Source organism: Zonotrichia albicollis, chromosome 8 (genome assembly GCF_047830755.1).
Source record: "Zonotrichia albicollis isolate bZonAlb1 chromosome 8, bZonAlb1.hap1, whole genome shotgun sequence".
NCBI lineage: Eukaryota > Metazoa > Chordata > Aves > Passeriformes > Passerellidae > Zonotrichia > Zonotrichia albicollis.
Window position 1 is genome coordinate 29,939,345 of NC_133826.1, and position 16,542 is coordinate 29,955,886.

Below are 16,542 nucleotides of genomic sequence, written 5' to 3' on the forward strand. Positions count from 1 at the left end.
CGGGTCCCGTCCTGGGCCTGCCCGGCGCTCCCTGCTCTCCCCTCCAGGCTCCTCTTCCCGGGCACAGAGCCCCGGCACACACCGGCCATGCCTCCCAAATTCAAGCGGCACCTGAACGACGACGAGGTGACGGGCTCGGTGAAGAGCGAGCGGGTGAGTGCCTCTGCTGCGGGGCTGCGCGGGGCTCGCCGGGCTCGGTGCCCGCGGTACGGGGGCCTTGGCCGGGTGTCGGTGCCGCCGCAGCCTCAGCCGCGGGGCCCAGCGGCCCGCAGCCCGTGACAGCGCCGTTCACCCGGTAAGGGTTGTCCGTGTGTGTCACGGCCGCTTTGGGAACCTGTTGCGGCTCCCTGGGGCCGCATCCATGGCCAGGAGATGCCGGTGTGCCCCAGCCTCCTGCCCTTCCGCAGAGCCGGGCGGGGACACGGCCTGGCCCTGATGCCCACGTTGGCTGACGGAGCTCAGTGAAGTCACCCTGTGCTTTACAGCTGTTTTTTTCTCCTGTCACCACGGTCCACTCGCTTTCAGGCTTTGAGTACAGGTCCCAGCACTTGCCTGGTTTGGATGAGGTGGATTTAAGCAGCTGGGGACAGGCTGTGCTGAAGCTGGCTTTGGGCTGTGGTCGGAAACGCTGCTGCAGCTCCGACAGCTGCCAGCGAGAGCAGAGCCCGTGCTGCCACCGCAGGCTGCTCCTCCCTTGAGGGAAGCACTGGCTTTAACTATTGCACGGTGTTGCAGGTTTGCTTGAGTTGGTTGAGCAAATGTGACAGGATGGAAATGGAGGTGAGCTGCACCATCAGAGCATCAGGCTTGCAGGTGGGAGCCCAGAGCTACACACGGGAAAGCAGCGACTGTTGGTACCCCAAGGACCATCTGCTGGGTCCCTGGGCCCACAGCTTTAGTGTGTCACCTTCCTCTCCTGGTTGTTTTTGACCCTAAGCAGAAATGGTTTTGTCTGGAGTATTCAGGCTACTGTGGGATTGTGGGGTTCCCCTTAAAAATCAGGTTTTGGATGCTCTCATGGAGTGTAGTGGATCAGCAAAGGGGAGACCAGGGGGGTCCTTTGGGGTGAAACAGAGGAGCTGCCAGACCCCTCTGCCCTTGTGGTCATCCCTCTTACAGCTGCTGCCATCAGATGGTGGAGAAAACTCATCCTCCACGTCTGGAGTGGATGGGACAGCCCAGGGGGTCTGTGGGTGATCTGGGGATTGTCCCTTGAGCAGAGAGAGCCTTCCTGCAGTCAGAGGATGCTGATTGCATCCTAAGAGTTGGAAATGTGGGTGTGAATTGGTGGTTGCTTATTGATGAAATGGTTTTTCTGTGTTTGCAGAGGAACCTGTTGGAGGAAGACTCGGATGAAGAGGAAGACTTTTTCTTGTGAGTTGGAATGCAGTGGCATACCTGCCTGCAGCTCTGAGGCTGAGGGGTTTGGGAATGAAACCCTTTGATTCCTTTGGGATGTTCTTGCAGAGCCTTGGCCTTGAGCATGAATTAATAGGTGTGACCTTTTGTAAGAGTGAGATGTGGATCCTTAGACGTGGGAGGGACCGATGGGAGTGTGAAAACAATTCTTTGTGCACAAGGCATTGATTCTTTCCTCTGTATCCTTTGGGTCTGGTTTAAAAACATGTTTTCATTGTGCTTTCTGTCCCGATTGCTCTTTTCTGCCTGCAGGAGGGGACCTTCTGGAGCCAGGTTTGGACCCAGGAATGACAAGATCAGGCAGTAAGTTGTTGTTGCTTAGTGTCACAGAGATAATAATTTATTCTGGCACTGGGAGCTCCTGCTGCTGTCTTGTCAGAGTATTGTTGTGTGGCTCATCACATGAACATTCCTTGTGTCTGTGTTCTTCTAACTGACCTGTCCTACCCCACAGCTAAAGGAAATCTTAGCTTTGATGCTGCCTGTCAAGAAATTGTGTGTTGACAGAGGCAAGGGGATAAGAAAAGATAAGATAAAATCACAGTAGCTTATTGGAGTTTCTGAAGCCCTTGCTGTGTTCTGGTGGTGACCTGTTCCATGCTTTTGTGAGGCTCTTCTTCTAACCCTGAATTTTAACCTTTTCTAGCATCATGTTTTGATTTTGAGGCTTTTTTTACCTCATCCTGTAACATGCTCCTTAACATTTCAAAGTAAGTATTCAGAAACACACCAGGACCATGGGTTTGAGCAGCAGCTGGTGCTCTGGCATCCTCTTCTCCAGATAAAAACCTGATATAGGTCACCTGGAGATGAGCAGTGACTCACTGGGGTCAGAGCAGCTGGAAAACAGGAAACCATTACAGCTGGAGGAGGAGTGGGGCAAGAAGGAAGGAGTGAACACTCTGGATCCTTCTCCCTTCGAGTCATTTCCTGGATGAAGCTTGTTCAGGGCTCCAGTTTTTCTTATGAAGGATGTGGTGGTGGTACTTAATCAAAGTGTGGGGTTACTCACACACCTCTGGTCTGTGTTGCCCTGCTCCTTTGCTGATGTCCGTGGAGCCAGCACACAGATCTGTGTGGGCATTTTCCAGGCTGTTCATGGTGTGCAGCCCGTGTGTGGCTCTTGCTCAGGGATTTTTTCCATGCCAGGAAGAAGCCAGCACAGCTCTGGGATGACTCACTGCCACCATCAGCATCAGGCTGGGCTTGTTCTCTTGAGGGCTGAAGGGCACTTGAGCTGCACAAGAGGCAGAGGGCAGGGGGCTGCACCCTGAGTTTCTGGGCATCCCCCAGAGTGTGAGGATGCTGCTGGTAGAGAGGAGCTGCTCTGATGAGTAAGCCAGTGTGGATAGAGCCTCCCTTTAGGGCATGGAGGGAATGAGAAAGCTGAGAGCTGGGTTTATGGGTGGGGTCTCACCTGCACAGAAAGGTAGAGATGGGGGAGTGTCCCTCTCTTCAGCCTCTCTGCTGGACAGCACCTGCAGTGTCTGTTCCCTGTTAGTGGGAGACAACAGGAGCTCTTCCCTTCCCTGTCTCAGCCTGGCAGAAGGGAGCCTCAGGTAGAGGAGGACATGGCACTGTGAAAAGGAAGAGAAGTGAAAGGAGCATTTAGCCAGGAGCTGCTGGGTCCATAGATGTGACTAGTGGCCCACACACCAGGCTTGCCCATTGCCAGACATTGCCTGGACACAGTGGATGTGGCATGGAATTGTCCCTTGGGCTGTCAAGGGGCTACACCTATACATTTAAAACATCTGTTACAAAACAGAATTTATTTTCTGCTCTCATCAGTGCTGATTGCTTTGTTTAATAAGCACTCACACCATGCAATCATCACTTCTTGTCATGGAGATCACTGGGAAGTTTCTGATCAGCTCAGCCCTTGTGCTGTAAGGATCAATGCCTGCTCTCACAGTGACTCAGTTTTGTTTCAACAAAGAAAGGGTTGAGTTGCTGCTATAAAACTGTAAGGAGAAGACATTTTAAGGAGGAATTTGAGCATTTGGAGAGCTGAGGCATAGCTGGGCAAAGCTGGAGAGGCCATGGCAGCATGGGGCTGGAGGAATGAGGTGTGAAGATGGGCATAAAAAGAAACTGGGGGGAGGATTAGGTAGAGGAAAAAGTGATGGGACTGTGGGAGCAAAGGTGTGGAACATGTTCAACATGAGGGGCAAGACTGGAAAGTTTTCCTCGTTGTCCTTGGCAGGAAAGGGGGATGGATTGGGTCAGGGTGGAGTTTGGCAGCACAGACCCTCAAGGCTGGCTCAGCTGTGGGGAACACTGCAAACCTTGCAGGGGAAAGAGGTGAGTGACAGCAACAGTGACAGGAGCAAGTGCCAGTCCCCTTCCAGCTGAGCATTGTCCTGATGTGTCTGGTTGGGGTGGGCTCTCCTCTGGAAGCTGAGAGGCCACATGAGGTCCCTTTGAGGCCTCCCATGCCCAGGGTGGGCTGGAGCTGAAGCTCAGCTTTTAAAGGGCTTTTATCCTTTCCCCAAAGGCACAGAGAACAGGTAAGGCAGAGCTGTTCTCCTTTCTCTGCCTTTGCTTTGAGGCTTTGGAAGAAGTGCTGAATGTGTGCATGAGAGTCTTTTCAAGGGAGGCTGGCATGTTCATCTTCCAGCTGGATTTCTGGATTTTGGAAAAGGAGCTTCTCATCACAGACCATATTTTTTAAAATTCTGCTAAAATCAGCCCCTTTTCTGCACTGCTTGCCTCACTTTACTGCTGATGTTTGTGCTTTCAGGGAGCTGTGCCATTGGGTTCTTGTTCATGCTGCTGCTGAGGCTCAGCACAGTGCTGGGGTTCCCCAGGAGCCCCTTGGTGTCTGTGAATCCCCGTGCTGCAGCTCTGGGGGTCAGCATTGCCCCAGTGGCTCTGGCTGGCTGCAGGCACTGAGAGGGGAAGGTTTGGGGAATGGTTTGAACTCCTGAGGCAAGAGCTGACTGCAGCTTCCCAGGGCTCCTTGCAGGTTGTGCAGTGAACCCCAACCACAGTCCAGGCTTTCATCTGAAGGGGATAGCAGGCCCATGCTGACAGCAATCATTGTTGGATGTAATCCCTGCAGTGACTGAAAGGCCTCAGGGAGGCACAGGCTGCTGTTCTTCAGTCCATGGCTTTGTGGTGGGGTTCAGCACTGTTACCCCGTTGTTGGGAGCAGCTGGGGAGTGCTGTGCAGCCTCTGTACCCTCCATCTGCCTTGGCTCTTCCTGCTGTTCTCTTCCCTGGGTGCTTGCCACAGCCAGGGGTGTTTGGGTGGAATGTGCACCAAAATACACACTGTTAATATCACTGGGGTGGAAAACTGGAGTGTGATGCTGGTGCAAACAGCCAGCTTGGAGACAAGCAGCAGCCTTGGGCAGCACAGCCCATGTGTGTGCACAGGCTGTTTACAGTGTCTGCAGAATGCAGCACTGCTGTTAGCCCAGCACCCTGACCAGCCCTGGCAGTACCTAACCCACAATGAAAATGATTATTCCTCTCACTCTGGAAGAGCAGAGCACAAGAAGAGAGGAGTCTAAAAGCAAGCTGAGTGCCACTGGATCTTGTTGGTTTGATGGTGTACACTTGCTGTCCTTGTTAAAAGCATCAGACTTGCAGTAATTAGTAAGAAAGAAGGTCATGGGAGACATATTTCATGGTTTTGTCTTGCTCCCTTTCCTGGCAGGTATTTATTCCGCTTTATTTCTCTTGGAAATCTGGCAGGAGTAAAGCACATGAAATGGATGTGTCAAAAGCCTGTAGCTCCCCAAGAGGAAATACACTTTGTATTAGAGGACTCATTCCCTTTTGCCAAATAAAATAAGAAAATATTTTCTTCTTGATGTGACTTGAGTTTCCTACCTCAAGCATGCCAGACTAGTGGGAATTTTTGAATTTGTTGTGTAGCTGCTGGGTTAATACATAGGCTGAGCATTTTTCAGCCCCCTCCTGGAGAGGCAGCAGTGAAGGGTGGGAGAGAGCAGAAAGAAAGAGCTGGCTTAGGGTCTGGTTAAGGTGCTGTGTGGAGGTCTGAATTTCCTTGGCTTGGCCTCTTCCTTCTTCTTCTTTGCTGTATTGTTTTGTTGTTTTTTTCCCCAGATGGCCAACTGTGCTACCCAAATGCATTTGTGTTCCATAGGAGTCAACAGCTCAACATTTGTGGGAGTTTGTAAACCTTGATTTCTTTCTCCATTCTTCATCTGTGCAATGTTTTGTTCTCTTGGGGACAGCTGACAGCTTGCCCAGGGTTTGGGCTGGTAACAAGGGCCCTTAGCATTTTGCCAGCAGCTCAAGTGAGAAGAGGCAGGATGCTGAGAAGCAGCTTGGGCACTGAGGTGCTCTCCCCAAATGCTGTTAACCACCACAGCAGCCTGAAGCTACCAGCCTGTTTTGCCTGCAGCACTTTGGGGTGTCCCAGGACTGCAGCAGCCCCCTCAGGGCTCTGACCTGCACTAGCAGGGTTACAGGTGCTGTTGCATTGCTCTGCAAGTTCCTAGATGCACTGTAACCTTGTGTGCTCCCACTTGTTACTTGTACCAGGATAACTTGGTGACAAATCTGTTGTGGGAGGAAAATATCTCTCTTTTGAAGCCAGAAAATTATTTTAGAAACATTTACATAGTGCAAATGTAGACTTGTGTGTGTGTTTGAGGCTTAGAGGATTTGCCAAGTTGGCTCATCTGGGGTAGCAGATGTTGGTGCTTTCCTCTCGCCCCAAGCTGTGGCTGCACTGCTGGCAGCTCCAGGCTGGGGTTTGTTGTGCCAGGGTAAGGAAAGCCCCTTGCAGAACGTGCCTGCCTGTCCCCCAGTGCCCAGGGATGGGCCCTGGGCTGTGTGTCTGTCTGTGTGGGGGAACACTTGGCCCCCAGGGCACTGCTGTGTGTTCCTGTTTGTGTCCTCAGTGCCACCCTCTGAGCTCTGCCAACAGCTCTGCTGCTCATCTCGGGCTGTGTAAAACAAACAGGGGATCAGAGCAGCTCCTGCTGAGAGCTCTTTGGGCATTGTCTGTGCCCTTTCCCTCCAGATAAGGAGCTCCTGGCAGTGGGGAAGGCAGGAGCTGCCACCACATGGTGTAGGAGGGTTCAGAGAGATGCTGCTCCCACAGACTCTGTGATGCAGCAGAGAAGGCAGCTTCCTTTCTTCTGCTGTCCTAAATAAAGCACATTTTGACATGTGCTGCTGGAGTCCAGCATGTGCCTTGTCACAGCTGTTGACTCAGAAATTTCAGAGGGCTTGCCTGGCTCTTCTAGCTCTGGAAGCCACAGTGCAGTGGTGCTGGAGAGCTCAACTTGAAAGGCTAAGGTGGGAAACCCCTTGATATTTAGATGTGGAACTCTTTCTGGAGCTTTCTGGGGAGGAAAATGCCTCTTAATGCCTTTTATTCTCCCCTGTCTTTGGAACAGTAAGTAAATGTGAGCAAGTGTTGTGACCACTATTGCTGTTTGCAGCTGCTCCTCACCAGCACAGGTGAGAGCACTGGTAGGAGAAATAGGTCAGTGTGAACCTATGTCTCTAATTAATGAATTAATTAGAGGCCTGGTGGTGAGGACAGAGCCCTGTTTGTGGTTTGCAGTGCCCCACTGACTGGCCTTGAGTGTGTGTTGGCTCCAGTTTCGTGGGCCTTGGGGGAGGATACGCTGTTTCTCTCCTGAGCTATTTCTGTGTTGTTGCCTCCAAGATGCTGCTGGTGCCGTTGCCTTTCTGGGAACGGTATGTCTCAAACAATGTATTATCCCCCAGGCTCAAGAAAATCCTCATTTCTATCTCCAGGAAAACAAACGTGTATTAGCTCCACAATACAAACCAGAATGGAGCAGTACTTTTCCACCAGGAAAATTTTTCTCTCTTGCCAGTGTATTTTTTTTTTTTTCTGGAGTGAATAAATGCATTTTTAATAACCCTACTGGTGTGATTTAGGCTGCTGTTCACTGAAGGCTACCCACAGTGTTACATAACCTAGGAGAAGATGAATTATAACTTGGTTTAGTTCATATCAGCCATTTCTTTGCTATCCTCTTGATGCCCCTGGCAGCGTGGGTTTAATTTAGTAACTCAGTGCCTGGAGGAGGGAAGTGATTTGATTTCACCCCAAGTTATTGAGCAAAGGTGTGATGTGGAGGTCTATGAAATATAGAAAGATAAGGTTTGGGTTTTATACTTAGTTTTTCCTCTTTGTGAGCTCTTCTGTAGCAGAGGTGCCCACCAACAGCAATTAGTGCCTTTTCATACTGGATTTGTGTGTTGCAGGTGTTAGAGAGGGTGTCCCACTTCTGCTGCTTCCCAGTGCTCCCTCTGAGCCCCTTGTGTTCCCTTCCCTTCCTGGGAGTGCAGCAGATCCACCCCATGCCACACCTCTGGCTTTCTCTGCATCCCATCTTCCCCTTCCACTGTTGTGCCCTTTCATTTCTGTGGGTGAGCTCTCAGCTCCTGCCAGGCTGGGCAGCTCTGGTGCTCATTTCTGCCTCTCCCACTGCCTTTGCTCCCCAGTGTGCAGAACCAGGTGGATGAAGTCATCGATGTCATGCAGGAGAACATCACCAAGGTGATCGAAAGGGGCGAGCGGCTGGACGACCTGCAGGATAAATCAGGTGTGTGGCAAACTCAGCTCTGCTGGGCCAGGTTACCCTGCTGCAGTGCTGAAAGCACCTCATGTCACACCTGGCCTTGCATTTCTGTCCTTGCTGAGGGTGGTGTTGCTCAGCCTTGGGCTGCACATCTGACTTTCTGCTGACTCTTCACCTGCTGCTCTGTGCAGAGGCATTAGTGTGGAGGTGCTGGGATCCAGTTGGTCCTTCAAGCAAAGGTAGATTGGTCTGTCTTCTGGCACTGGCCACTGGCTTGCAGAGCATGTTCCTGTCCTCAGAGAGCAGCCAGTACAGAGGGAGCAGAGTGGGACTTGTGTGCTCTGGGGAAGGGTGTCACATCGGCCCAGCTGTGGCTTTGGTGAATCATGCTGTGGGGTTAGAACAGGTGAGTGGGTGCTGTGCCAGTGTGTGCACCACTGAACTGACTCTTTTCTTTCCTTTAATAGACAGTTTGTCAGACAATGCTGCAGCTTTCAGCAAAAGAGCCAAGCATCTCCGGAGGCAGATGTGGTGGCGAGACTGTAAGGTGAGCAGGGAGGGGAGCAGGCAGGGTTGGGGCTGTAGGAGGGTGCTGAGCTGCCTGCCCTGGGAGGAGCTGGAGCAGCTCTGCTTCCCAGCTGGGAGCACAGGGCTCCTTCAGGGCAGCTGCCCCTGGCTCCCTGTGTAAGGCGCCCGTGTCTCCCCTTGCAGATGAAGGCGATCATTGCAATGGTGGTGGTCATTCTGCTGCTGGTGATCATCGGTGAGTAGCTCCTCATCAGCCCAGCCGTGGACATCCTGGTGGCCCTCCATGCTGGGAGTGGCACTGTGGTGCTGCTGGCCCTGAGGGACAGCACCTGAGCCACCCCACGGGCTCCACTGTGCCCTGCAGAGCTCTCTGTGCTCCTCTTTCACACAGGAGCAGCTCCAGCCAAGTCCTGCTGAGTGTGACCAGAGAAAGCCCCCAGTGCCCTGCCAGCCTTGTGCTGGCACTGGCTGATCCCAGGGTGGGTGGGAGTACATGGAAGAGTTTCAGGCTAGAGCAATGTCTTCCAGAAACATCTCTGCATGTATCAGGCACCTTGCAATGAGCCTGCTGTTTACAAATGCTCATCCCAAAGTTGATGTGCTGCCTAATTTCCATTGAGTGGCTGTTGTGGCTTTGCCATTGGTCCCTTCCTGTGCTCTCTGCCTTTCCTGGCCTCCCCAGAGCAGGGATGTCACTGCTGTTCCTACCAAACAGCTCAGAATGACCAGAGCATGTTTCTTCCAGGCAGCAATAATTGATCCCTCTGCCTGCAGAAGGACATGCTCCAGGGATCCAGGCAGTGCAGCTCTTCTGTGCCACTGTGTTTGGAGGGTTTTCCTCCCACTGAAGTGCCCAGGGGCAGCTCTGTAACTGATCTTGTTCCTTCAGCAAAGCCCTTGTGGCCTGTTGTCCTCCTAACACACAGCCTGCAGTGAGAGAGGCAAAGCTGGCAGCAGGGCTGAGAGAGAGACTGATGGAAAATCCCATCTGGTTTCGCTTTGGGAAGCTGGAAGGAGATGAAGGCAGCAGGATGTGTTGTCTAGCATGTGTGCAGACAGCAGATTGCTTTAGCTGGGGGCTGGGAACACACTTCTGCTCCCAGCTGCTGGGGTTTGTCACTGCAGAAATGGGGGCTCCCCCTGGCAGGGATGGCTGTGTGCTCAGAGTTTCTTTCTTTGTGTTTTGCAGTGCCCATAGTCCTGAAGTACCGCTCCTGACAGGGCAGCTGGAGGCTGGTGGAGCTGCCTCTGGGATAACCAACCTGCTGTGTAATTTCAGTGAGAGATCTGTATATAGTCTGGAAGTTGTTATTTCTCCTGGGAGCAGGAGGTGGTGGCAAGCAGCCAGCTCTAAGGGAGTGTTTGAAGAACTACCAAACAACCCTTTACCTGTCCTGCTGTCAGACTCTTTTTATAACACAAGATTCAGATCCCAAACCATCTGTTTTGTGGAATTCTGGGTCTCTGGTTTGGAGCTGGCTACTTGTCCCTGTGGTCTATCTGTATATATGGTTGAGTTGTAATATTAATAATAATAATTATAATAATAATAATAATATGGTTTGAGCAGCTCCCTGCTGCCTGCTGTGGAAGGCAGAGGGGACTGTGAATCAGAGAAAAGGAGGGGATAAATGTCTGAAGGGAAATGCACCATTATAGGGAACTGATTCTTTTGAGGACAGCTGCAAGGGTGTTGTTTTTCTCTTGTTAAAAAAAAAAAAAAGAGAAGAGAAAAAGTGAAATTAGGTTTTACAATCCAGAAGACTTTCTGGTCCTGCCATGGGAATGCACAAGCTCAGTGTTTTCAGTATTGCTGCTTCCAGCTGTGACTAAAGACATTCCAGTAAACCTATTTTTGACTGTACACGTGGAGTTCTTGCACATCTTCATAAAGTCCTGGAGGCCATTCAGGGCTCTCTGAGGCTGGGAGTCCCTGTTTCTGTGTGTCCTTCACCAAAAGTAAGGAATGTGAGTAAAACCCAGCAAGCAGCACAGTGATATAAGAACACAGCTGGAGAACAGTTCTCCTGACTCCATCCCCAGTGAAGAAGCCCAGTTTATATTGAGAGCCCTTCACCATGATGTGGTGGTGAATGGCAGCCAGTTTCACTGCCTTGTGATCCACTGGGGTGGGGATTGTTCCCAGACGTGGGCACTGGGGACCCCAGTGCTGGAATGAACAGGAACTCAGCTCCTCTATCCATGGGTGGCACTGTGGTGTTTTGATGTTTCCAGCCTCAGTGTCACCAGAAGTGCTGGTGGCATTTCTGTCAGCCCTTTGTTTTTGGGAGCTTCTCCTTTCCAGCCCTGAGCCTGGCACTTTGGCTGAGCCAAGCTTTTCTGCTTCTCTTTTTCTGATGAGAGCAGGGTTGTCCTGCTGAGCACGTGTTTGAAATGGTTCTGGGGAGGGGAAATGGTGCCCCAGAGAGTTTCCAGTGCCATGTCCCTGCTTCCTGCTCTGAGCCTGCCCCCAGGACCTTGCCCAGCTCCCACCTGAGTGCTGCCCCATGCAGAGAAGGGGATTAGGAGTGAGCAGGGCAGCCTGGAGGGCTGGATGGGATTCAACATCAGCCTTGGCCAGCTGGAATACAAACAGGGCTTCTCACCTCTGTGAGAGCTGATCTCTGCAGGTGGCAATCAGGAGGGCAAGCTGGGCTTTTCCTCCTGAAGTATAGGCTGGTTTTATCATACATTCAGTGAAAGGGACAAAAGTCATCGTGCCTGTGCCTTTGGCTGCTCTCTGCCTGCAAGGCACCATGAAGGTGGCTGAGCAGGGACTGGCTCTGTCTCCAGGGGGGCTGCAGATCTCACTGAGCTGTTTGGTGTCCTGCCAGCTGGAAAGTGAGTTAATTCACTCCTGCTGCTGCTCTGCCTTTCCCACAGCCCAGCCTTGCCTTTTACTGCTCCTGCTCCTTGTGCCACCCACAGCAGGACCTTGGTGCCACAGGAGTCCTGGTCAGAAACATCACAGGATTGGATTTTGCTAATCAAGTTTTATAGATTTATTTTCTCCCCACAAGGCTGGAAGGATCATTAGAAATGTGTGCTCTTGGGGTGATACAGAGCAGTTCTCCACACACTCTGTTGGTGTTGTGGTTTTATATTGCAGCCTGTGCTGTCCCACCCTGGACTGGTGGCAGGGAGAACTGCAGTCAGCAGAAAGGGAAGGGGTGTTGTTTCCAGCGGTGTCTGCATGCTTGGGGATTGGTTTTCACTTAGGAGATGTTATGAAGGAGCTTCTACAACAAAAACAACTCCTTCACCCAAGCTTTGGGTCTGTTTTACCCATTCCAGGACAGACTATCAGCTGCTGTTTTCCTCATGTTTTCTTTTGTACAGGGAATGGCATCTTCTGGCAAAAGCAGTGCATTCCTCCTCTGAGGATTGCTGTGTGAGGCTGTGCTGTGACCCTGATGCCTGAGGGGGGAAGGGGGATGGACAGGATAGGGATGGGCAGGGGTGCAGAGAGGCCTCCCAGGGGGAAAGAAATCCCTCCATGGGAGTCCCCTGGCACAGCAGGAGCTTGGCAGGGTCTGGCAGTGAGGAGGGGCCTGGGTACACGCTGGGAGAGCTGGGTCTCTGCTGCTGCTCCTTCCCAGGGCCTGCTGCCCACCCTGCACGGCTCCATGCCGGCCCCACCGACAGAACTCGAGCCTGGAGCTTCTGCTGCAGGGCAGGGAGAGCTGCCACAAGGCAACCTGATATCAGTGCACTGCCCGAGCTGCTGGGATTGGCTGTGGATCGCTTTTAGGTTCCAGTCGCTCAGTGCTGGGGCTGTCCTGGGCACAGCCATCCCAAGGGACAACTCTGGCTGGGAGGGGCGCCACCAGCAGCAAACCATCAAGGATGGAACTTTACGGCTCCGACACAGGAAACTCGATGACAGAGACGCGCCGGAGGTGGGAGGCTGAGCAGCAACAGAGCTTGGAGCACAATTCCCTTGCCGATTCCCCGACTGCGGCTGGTTTTACCTCAGGAAAGCATCGCGGGCTGCAATGGCCGGGACTGTGAGGGGTCGGCTGCCATGGCGACACGTCCCGCCCCCCGCAGGCCGGCAGTTCCCGCCTCTCTGGCGTGGGCGGACGCCCTCCCCATTGGCTGGACGCTGCGGGGCGGGCACGTTCCCCATTGGCCGAGCGCTGCGGGGCGCGGCGCGCCGCGGGCGCTGATTGGCGGGTGGGCGCGCAGGGGCCGAGCGCGCGGTCAGCATGGCGGCGCCGGCGCGGCGGAGCGTCGTGTTCGTGACAGGCAACGCCAAGAAACTGGAGGAGGTGAGGGCGGCGGGAGCGAGCCTGGCCTGGCCAGCGGGTTTGCCCCCGTCCCTTCCTGCCCTGTCACTCCCTTCTCCCTGCGCAGGTCACGCAGATCCTCGGGGACTCCTCTCCCTACGCGCTGGTGGCGAAGAAAATTGACCGTAAGTTGCTGGCAGGGCCTGGCGGGGTGTGAGGGCTCGGCCCGGCCCCGCCGTGTGCTCAGCCCCGCTCCGTCCCCGTGTCCGCAGTGCCCGAGTACCAGGGGGAGCCGGACGAGATCTCGGTGCAGAAGTGCCGCGAAGCCGCCCGCCAGGTCACTCCTCCTTCTCCTTTCCCGGTGGGATGGGCATGGAGGGACCCCGGGCAGGGACACTGAAGGATCCTCTCCCATCACCCGCCTGGGCTGGTTTATGGGAGGTCACAGAAGCTCCTTCAGGCCCGGTGGCTGCAGGACAAAGAGTTTGATGTCTGCTGGCTCTGGGCTGGCTGTCCTGCAGGCTTGCCTCTGGAACACAGGCTTTCCCATTCCTTGTCCTCCAGGATGGCAGGGATGTTCAGCTCTGCTTGTTTTTCTGCATGTGAAACCTTCCCTGTGAAACCTTCCCCGTGTGCAACCTTCCCTGCTGTGTTTCAGCCTCTCTGGCCTGCCTGGGGCCAGTTTGGGTTTCACCGTGTCTGTCTGATGTGTGTTGCCTTTGATGTCAAGTGGAAACATGAGGATGGGGCAGAGCAAGGGAAGGGGTTTGGAGATAAAGCCTTCCGTCAGGTCTGATGTTTTCCTTCTCTTGGGCTGTCACTGTAGGTTCAGGGACCTGTTATAGTAGAGGACACCTGCTTGTGCTTCAATGCCCTGGGGGGCCTCCCAGGACCCTACATGTAAGTGGCTGTTCCCCTTCCATGCGCCAAGGTTAGGGGCACAGGGTGCGCTCCACACTGCAGGAGCACTGGGGTCAGGGAGGTGATGGCTGTGCCCTGCCCCTCCTCCTGCACCCCAGGGGCTGCACTGAGCTCCCTGAGCCCTGGGGTAAATCACAGAGCAGGGATGGACAGACAGAGCTGGGCTCTTGGCTCTGCTTTTAATCTGTGCTGCCTGCTGTGGCAGCTTGGGAAGCTGTGCAAAGAGCAGTAAAGGCACCAAAACCTTTCAGCAGGACTGCCATGAGTGCCCCATAGGTTCTCCTAGGGACAGCTTTAATCCAGAAGATAACAAAGTTATTCTGTATTTGTATACATAATAACTAGGATACAGTAATTACCCCACTGCTGTTTCACTGTGTCCCCTTCAGCTTAAGAGGTAAGTGTGTCCTTCCTGGTAAGTGGTGCAGAATGAGTGATTTTACAGCACACTGAGGAATTCAAAGGCCTATGAGAATGTAAGCAACACAAAGATGTCTGTGTGTCTGAGAGATAATTGCAAAAATTGATCTTCCCTCTTTCCTTCCTTTTCAGAAAATGGTTCCTGGAGAAGCTCAAGCCAGAAGGTACTGCCCTCGTGTCACTGCTCTGTGTCACCCTCTCCTGTGCCCCTGCAGTGGCTCCCTGCCCATGCTGGGGGAGCCAGCAGGTTCTGTGCCCTCCTTCCTGGGATGTTTTTCTCAGCACATTCCCAGACTCCTGCCTCTGCAGGCTGGTGGCAGGGCTCCTGGGAGCATCTTGTTTGTCCTCAGTGTGACCTGCAGGATCTCCTGCTCCCTGGGGCTCCACTAACACTGCCCTCCCCTGCTGTGCCTTGACCCCACAGCTCAGAGTGTGGCTGCAAATCCTCTGCTGGTCTCATTAACACGAGCAGTGATCACTTTCAAGCACCAGGGGCTTTAGTTGTGCTGGGTTGGTTCCTCTGCCAGATCCATGGCAGGGCTCTGGAGCTGAGCTCTGAGCTCTGGCCTCAGCCACAGCAGGCAGGGATCCTGCCAAGAGCACCAGGGGGCTTGGGAGTGCCACGTGGAGCCCTGGGTGGCTGTGCTGTGCTCGCAGGGAGCAGCAGGCACGGCAGGCTCCCTTGTGTGTCCCCCCAGGGCTGTACAAGCTGCTGGCTGGCTTTGAGGACAAGTCTGTGTGTCCCCCCAGGGCTGTACAAGCTGCTGGCTGGCTTTGAGGACAAGTCTGCCTACGCGCTCTGCACCTTCGCCTTCAGCAGCGGCAACCCCGAGGAGCCCGTGAGGCTCTTCAAGGGCCAGACCCACGTAGGTGCTGCGTGCTGGGGGGGGTTCTGCTGCCACTGGCACTGTGGGGACGCTGGGGGGGCCTCTGGGTCGCTGGAGAGGGGAGGTGGGTGCTGGGGTGCAGCCCTTTGTTTTGGGGTGCTCACTGAATGTTACCTCAGTCTGCTCAGCCCCATCTCCTCTGTGTTCAGTTCTTAGGGAATTGTATGGAGCACGGATATTTGCATGTGTATACCTAGCAAAAACTAACAGCAAGGTCAGGACTAAGACTTTTGTCCTTGGGGGTGTGTGGCAGCCATCCTCACATCTTCAGTGTCATGCTTTTGATAAGCTACAAAAATATAAAATTTGGCGGGTTGGTGATTTATGATCGTGGTTTGTATTTTTGTTTGGATTTTGGGGGGGAGGGTTAGTTCTGGGGTTAATTCTATGTTTGTTTGGGAGTGGTTAGATGGTTGGTTATTTTGGAAATACAAAGGAAGGTTCATTGAAAGTGTATCGATGACAAATGGTTTGGCTGATGTAGGGATATGTGCTTTAATTATTTGATAAAAAAAATTAAAATGTCAAGATGAAAAAAATGAATGCGTAAAATGGAATTTAAATATTAATTCCTAGTAAATGCACTGATTTAAATATTAGTTCCTGGTAAATTTAAACATTAGTTCCTAGTAAATTCTCCCTCTGTATAACAGTTCTCAGCTCTGTTATTTGGAGAGGTCAGAGCACTCCCACCATGGGGCAGTGTGACTTTGGAGCTGCTGGCTTTGGTCACATCCTGGGGAGGGGACAGCACCTGCAGGGGCTGTGGTGGCTGCGTGTCTCTGTCTGTGCTTGAGATGTATCTGCAAGGGAAGTGCAGTTTTTAGGATTTTTTGTGCTTTTTTGTATTATTTTAATGGTTTTCTGTGCTTTCTCATGGCAGGGAGTGATAGTGGAGCCCAGGGGCCCTCGGGATTTTGGCTGGGATCCCTGCTTTCAGCCAGATGGCTACAACCAGACGTAAGTGGTGTTTTACCTTGGTGTAAGGCAAACCTTGGTCAGGGGTGTCCAGAGGAACTTGTTTGTGAGGAAGTGCATCAGGGGGACGTGTTCTCCTGGATCAGAACACAGGGGTGATGGGAAACCTCTGGAGCAGGGAGGCAGAGGGGGAGCTCTGGTGCTCCAGGGATGTGCTGTAGTGTCGCTGTTACTGACACTTGTTTCTGTGCCCGCAGCTACGCCGAAATGCCCAAGGCGGTGAAGAACTCCATCTCACACCGGTACCGGGCGCTGAGCGAGCTCTCCGCCTTCTTTGTCCAGAGCGCCTCTGCAGAGCCCCGCCCCGCTCCCAGCTAGCCCGAGGGAGTTCACACAACCACACGGGATTCCTGCGTGGGAAAGGAGCTCCGGAGATCCCCGTGTCTGAGCCCTGCCCGGCAAGGCGGGGTGCATGTCACCGGCAGCGCGGCCGGGACTCCCTCCGCTGCGGCTGCCATTAAAGCTGCTCCTCGGAACCCACCGCTGCCTAGCTCTCCTTTGTATTGCTCCAGCGGTGCGCGCTGTTAGAGCTGCGCCGTTGTGTACCGGGGGCGGCTTCGGACCGGGGCGGGCACCGGGACCGGGCGGGGGCGCGCTGGGGCCGCTGCGCCGTGGAGC

General features: G+C 53.5%; 2 protein-coding genes across 2 annotated transcripts; both read left to right on the top strand.

Moving 5' to 3' along the window:
• The first annotated feature begins 3 nt into the window (after positions 1-3).
• Positions 4-10,251, top strand: VAMP4 (vesicle associated membrane protein 4). The gene is made up of 7 exons (XM_074546465.1): positions 4-153; positions 1,328-1,374; positions 1,672-1,722; positions 7,885-7,985; positions 8,429-8,508; positions 8,673-8,724; positions 9,679-10,251. The coding sequence occupies exons 1-7, from the start codon at positions 88-90 to the stop codon at positions 9,705-9,707; spliced, it is 426 nt and encodes a 141-aa protein (XP_074402566.1). The 5' UTR covers positions 4-87; the 3' UTR covers positions 9,708-10,251.
• A 2,355-nt stretch (positions 10,252-12,606) lies between these two features.
• Positions 12,607-16,404, top strand: ITPA (inosine triphosphatase). Its single transcript, XM_074546463.1, has 8 exons — positions 12,607-12,760; positions 12,846-12,903; positions 12,991-13,055; positions 13,545-13,618; positions 14,192-14,223; positions 14,810-14,925; positions 15,830-15,906; positions 16,122-16,404. The coding sequence occupies exons 1-8, from the start codon at positions 12,698-12,700 to the stop codon at positions 16,240-16,242; spliced, it is 606 nt and encodes a 201-aa protein (XP_074402564.1). The 5' UTR covers positions 12,607-12,697; the 3' UTR covers positions 16,243-16,404.
• Positions 16,405-16,542: the final 138 nt, after the last annotated feature.